The sequence below is a fragment of the Sesamum indicum genome, linkage group LG15 (genome assembly GCF_000512975.1).
Source record: "Sesamum indicum cultivar Zhongzhi No. 13 linkage group LG15, S_indicum_v1.0, whole genome shotgun sequence".
Lineage (NCBI taxonomy): Eukaryota > Viridiplantae > Streptophyta > Magnoliopsida > Lamiales > Pedaliaceae > Sesamum > Sesamum indicum.
The window spans coordinates 1,372,332-1,378,385 of record NC_026159.1 but is presented as its reverse complement, the minus strand read 5'-3'; the positions used below and the strand labels follow the sequence as shown (position 1 = coordinate 1,378,385).

Below are 6,054 nucleotides of genomic sequence, written 5' to 3'. Positions count from 1 at the left end.
AAAATGTTTGATTATATATGGTTAGGGAAGTAGGTGTCTGAATAAATCATAAATGTTGACATTGAAATGTTTCGAGCATTTCGATGTATTTGCAGGATAGACGACATTAATGTCTCATTGACCATCAATCCCACACTATTTTGCTTACACGATCTTGCAACTTTAATTTCACTTTTTGGAAATTATTTTTATTTTTTAGTATATATATAGTTGGAATTTTGATCATCCAAACCAATATACATTTATATAATTTTAGAATTTTTCATTTTATTTAGTCACTTTAAATAAAGAAATACCAATCGCGAAAGCTTTATTATCACCAATTAATTCAATTTTCTTGCTCTGTAATTTTTGGAAATTATTATTATATATTTATGCACGAATTAAATGCTTCCGTATGAACTAATCCAACCCCTAACTAAGCATATATATATATATATATATTGTTTTTTTTAAGGAAAAAAATAATAATTTGACTAGTTATGAACGTCATTTTTGGAGTGGGAGCCATCACTATGGAAAATCGTTGTCAAAGCATTATTTCAGAAGCTACCTTATTGTATATATATCTTTCCCATCTCAACCACTTGCTATATACATTGATTTTTGATTTATTTATTTATTTATTTTTGTTTGGTTATTTAATTTAATTCTTGTATTTTATATTAACTTATCCCAAATATATATATAATCGAAAAACGTATAATTAAGTGGAAATTTAATTTTAAAAAATACGGAATTTATATGTATATATATATTGCAGTTGTGAATAGCAACTGAAAGGGAAAAAGAGTGATGAAATATATTTCTAAATTTGTATATGATATGGTACTAATCATTTGGGAAGGAAAAAGGTAATGTATTAGTTGGAAATATTGTTGTTGATCAAACTAACCATTTTCCAAATTTAGGAATTTGTGAAAGTAATAATAAAGTGGGATGGCCGTCACCACTCACCAGGGAAGGCTTATATGTACATATTGTAATGAAAAATTAATTATACTTTTAGTCCCTTAATTCTGGGTATACTATAAATACACCCCCAATACTCATATTGTAGTTTGCAAGTTCCCCAAATTAGATATTTTAGTGTTATTTTCAATGACATGAATGATGATGGCAGGGAATAGGAGCAATACATACATACATACACATGGAAATGATGATCATGGTAGGGAATTGGGAGCAGTTTCATTTCTAGTGCATGAGTCCTATACATGTCACCACTATTGCACAATGGAACTAAGAGGACATACTTGTCTATCTCCCAGCACAATATCAACCACTTATCTACCAATGCATGTTTGTCTTGTGTCTCATTTTATCTTTTCATTTAATAACAAAATTTTGGTCCAATTTGGTTAAAATTACATGACGGGTATTTGTGTCATGACTAATTATTATGTTTGCGCATGAACTGAAAAATTAAATACAGTATATATGAATCGAATTTTATTTATTTCGAACGAATCTCTAATAGTAATAGTTCTAAAAGGTTAGGTACGACCAAACTTTAATTACGAAATAATTAATTAGTATTTAGTATCCTGTATTTAATTTCGTGCATAGATGAATTTAATTTGTGTATAATTTAGAAAAGAGTGATCAATTTTGTAATAAGTGTATCACACTCATTATGTGATTGATTTGAGAATTTTTTTCTAGCAAGAATTATTAAAAAACTGAGATGGGTGCGATCCTACTAGAATTGGCCTACACCCGATGTACTCTCTCTCCCTATTTATTTCAAGCTCATCCCTATTCACCACAAACCTATTGAGTTGCAGAAGTACGTACAGACAGGGAGGGGGAGCATTCATTTACGTTGTTTCATTGGTCACAATTCTTAAAAAGGGCACCCATGTTCTTCTTCCTGTCCAGAAAAGACAAGATGACTTCTTATTTTCTCGCCGTCGTCGTAGCATTCGGTTTGCTGGTGCTACATGTACATGCGGGAGCTGAGGAGGAAGCTGACAGGATTGTGGCTCTCCCTGGCCAGCCTAAAGTCGCGTTTCAGCAGTTCTCCGGCTACGTTACGGTGAATGAAGTCGCCGGCAGAGCCCTCTTTTACTGGCTTACTGAGGCTGTCCAAGAACCCTTGTCCAAACCCCTGGTTCTGTGGCTCAATGGAGGTTTATTATACATACATCTCCCTCTCTCTCTCTCTCTCCCTCTCTCTCTCTCTCTATATATATATATATGTGAGTGTGTCTGTGTGTGTGTGTGTCTTTTGAAACTATGGATGGCTTCATGCACATTCATGTCCTGGGAAATGAAACCTGCATTTAAGAAGGTGGTTTGTTACTGTGTGTGTCTTTTCTTGCTAAAAATCGTGTTTTTGATCTCCTCACTTTAATTTCTAATCTTGATTGTGTTGATTTTCAACTGAAATTTAAATAATAAATCGTGTCCATATATAATTTGCAATATATATCTTATGATGCATGCATGGTAATTAATTAGGTGAAAGCGTGCTTATGAATTTGATTTATGACAAATCATTTCGAATTTCTGGGACAAATCAGCCAACTTCATGGCTAAATAAAAAAATATAATATATTTATTTTCTTTTCTATAATATTCTTCTTTGATTTCCCCCTGGATTTATGATATACACCAATTAATTCAAAGCTGGAAAAAAAAAAAAATAAATGCAGTAATTAGAGAAAATAAATGCGGGAAGGTGACTGGGAACAATTCTCATTTATTGCCATCGCCCCCCTTACAGTTCTGCAAAATATTAAATTTGTCAGCATGCTTGCTGTTGCTGCAACCGGGATAGAGTCATTCATGGTTATACACTCATACTTGTACACAATATAGTACCAAAATGCAATTTACCTAAACTTTTAGACCCGTTTTGCAAATCTGACGACCCTACTGCAAAATTTCGGCCTCCCATTAAGGATGTCACTGTTCACGATTCTTTGACACGTAATTTGGTCAGCTCATGATTTCTACAGCTTCCTCCACTATACATATGTGCTACAAATTAATTCTCCAACACAGGATTTTATGTAATAATTTATTTTAATTTCATATAACCTTATTTTATTTAATTAAAAAAATTAGGGCCTGGATGTTCTTCTGTGGCATATGGTGCGTCTGAGGAAATTGGACCATTCAGGATTGACAAAAAATCCTCAGGCTTATATCTCAACAAATTCTCATGGAACAAGTTGGCAAACTTGCTGTTTCTGGAAACTCCGGCCGGCGTAGGATTCTCTTACAGCAACCGGTCTTCCGACCTCTTCGACACCGGAGATCATCGCACAGGTAAGCGCAGCACGGTAGTATACGTTACTTCATATTTGCTATGAATTATAATTAGTTTTATACTTGAACAATGATTTCAGCCAAGGACTCGCTGCAATTTCTCGTCCGATGGTTGGATCGTTTCCCTCGTTACAAGAACCGTGAGATTTATCTGACTGGAGAGAGTTATGCTGGTCATTACGTTCCTCAGTTGGCACGAGAGATAGTGAACTACAATGCCAACGTGAAGCACAAAATAAATCTCAAGGGTTTTATGGTAAATTAATTTTTATCTTACGACATATGTAGCCTGATCTGGAGGGATTGAATTTTTTATTCTAAATCATATTGCATTTTCTGTTTAATTCATTTAACATATGCACGTCACGTTTATAAAGATGACAAGTAATATTATTGCAGGTGGGGAATGCGGTGACGGACAACCACTACGACAACCTAGGGACGGTGAACTTCTGGTGGAGCCACGCAATGATCTCAGACAAGACCTACCGGCAACTGATGAGCACCTGCGACTTTGAACGCCAGAAGGAATCGAACGAGTGCGAATCCTTGTACTACTACGCCATGGATCAAGAATTCGGAAACATCGATCAGTACAACATCTATGCCCCCCCTTGTAATAATTCCGATGGTAGCAGAATAAGGGCAACGACACGGCACAACATGCGTTTGCCCCATCAACCTCGCCCCGTATGTTGTTTTAATGTTCATAAAAAATGTAAAACATCCATATATATACATAGATTACTTATATAGTTTATCTGTTGCTGAATATGATTACCAGGTTTCTAGAAAGCTGTCGGGGTACGATCCTTGTACGGAGAAATACGCTGAGGTTTACTATAACAGGCCCGACGTGCAGAAAGCTCTCCATGCAAACACAACCGGCCGGATTCCCTACAAATGGACTGCTTGCAGGTAATTATTAATTACTTTTTAAATTAATTTAAATATTTTCTAAATTAAATAATAATTATATATATATATATTAAATTCTTCTTGCAGTGAAACTCTGAACAGAAATTGGAACGACACAGATAGCTCGATTCTTCCTATATACCGACAATTAATTGCAGCTGGGCTCAGAATTTGGGTGTTTAGGTACAATATGTAATTAAATCAAATTGCCCCTTTTACTTAATTTTAATATATTAATTAATGTAATTGTAGTTTAATTAATTGTATATTACAGCGGTGACGTGGACTCAGTAGTGCCAGTCACAGCTACTAGGTATTCCCTGGCACAACTCAAATTAGACACCACTGTTCCTTGGTACCCTTGGTACGTCAAAAACCAGGTGAGTGGACGTGAATCAAATTAAATTTATCCTATGATTTTTAATTATATCAGGATAAATAAATAAAATTTAAATGTAGGTGGGTGGGTGGACAGAGGTGTACAAAGGGGTGACATTTGCGACCGTGAGAGGGGCAGGTCACGAAGTCCCTATGTTCAAGCCCAGAGCTGCATTCGAGCTCTTCAGATCCTTCTTACAAGGGAAGCCCCTCCCTAAATCCTGAACTCATATCTGTCTCAATTACTTCATCATTATTAGTTTATGTTACGTTGGTTGTTAATTGTAGCCGTTAATTAATGATGTTTGTTTTTGGCAAAAATTCAATTGCCCAGTTTGTTGTTCAGTCGTTTGTGACAAGATGTATTGTACTGTCGGTCTTTGAATTTGAAATGCATCTAGAAGTGTACAACTCAAACACCACATGCCCACTTCTTCCATACATCAAATCTTTGAATTTGAAATGCATTTCTGATCAATTTAATGGATAATTACACCGTAAAATTTAATGGATAATTACACCGACAATTATTATGCATAGACCCTTCATATTTTGAGAAATTATACTAACACCCTTGATGTTTGTTTTTATCTAATATATAAGTCCCCCAACTGGTCAAAATTCATTAAATTTGTTGATATTAACAAAAAAAATTGAATAATAATTTAAATTTACCCTCGATCGACTTATTGTAGGTCAAATAATTTTTTTCGAACTAAAGTACTCTTCTAACGGTAAAGATATACCTTATCTACATGCATTAACGCGTGAAGATGTATGAAAGTAAATTGATTATAAAAAGATTTATTCGATCTGCAATAAATCAGTCGAGGTTAAATAACTTTTTTTAATTTTTTGTTAGTATCAGCAAATTCGTTGAATTTTGACTAATAGAGAGATGTACTTGTTAGATAAAAGTAAACCTCATGGGTGCTAGATATAATTTTTTAAACTACCAAAAGTTTACGTATAATTACACAAACCTCAAAAAATAAGAGTATAGTTACCCCATATTGTTTTAATACGAGCAATAGTTATCTCAGTACATCAACATTCTTTTCAATAACTACTGGAAAGACCACAAAAATTTTCTTTTCTTTCATTTTGCCCCCAAAAATTGATAAAACATCAATTAATAGCACACGTGGTTTCCAAAAGTATTGGTTTTTTCTAAATACTGTTAACTCTAAAAATATGCATATCTATATCCACACTGTATTTATATTTGAAAAGTATTTAAGATCACATATCATTTATTCGCTCAAATACATGCGTACACGAATATAAAATCGATTGACATAACATAAAAATACATGAAAATTGGAAAGAGGAAAATATTTAAAATTAAGAAAAAAAATAAATATTTGATGAGTAAGTATAAAAAGATAAATAAAATAATAGATTAAAACTTTAGGACATTCATAAAATCACTTTGAAAATATACTAGAATATAGATATATAGCAACCCCCCCCCCCCCCAAC

At 33.7% G+C, this 6,054-nt stretch overlaps 1 protein-coding gene across 1 annotated transcript; it reads left to right on the top strand.

The window, feature by feature from the left end:
* LOC105177326 (serine carboxypeptidase-like 25) lies at positions 1,753 to 4,989 on the top strand. The gene is made up of 8 exons (XM_011100444.2): positions 1,753 to 2,132; positions 3,073 to 3,276; positions 3,357 to 3,532; positions 3,676 to 3,966; positions 4,061 to 4,194; positions 4,282 to 4,377; positions 4,469 to 4,574; positions 4,654 to 4,989. The coding sequence occupies exons 1-8, from the start codon at positions 1,862 to 1,864 to the stop codon at positions 4,795 to 4,797; spliced, it is 1,422 nt and encodes a 473-aa protein (XP_011098746.1). The 5' UTR covers positions 1,753 to 1,861; the 3' UTR covers positions 4,798 to 4,989.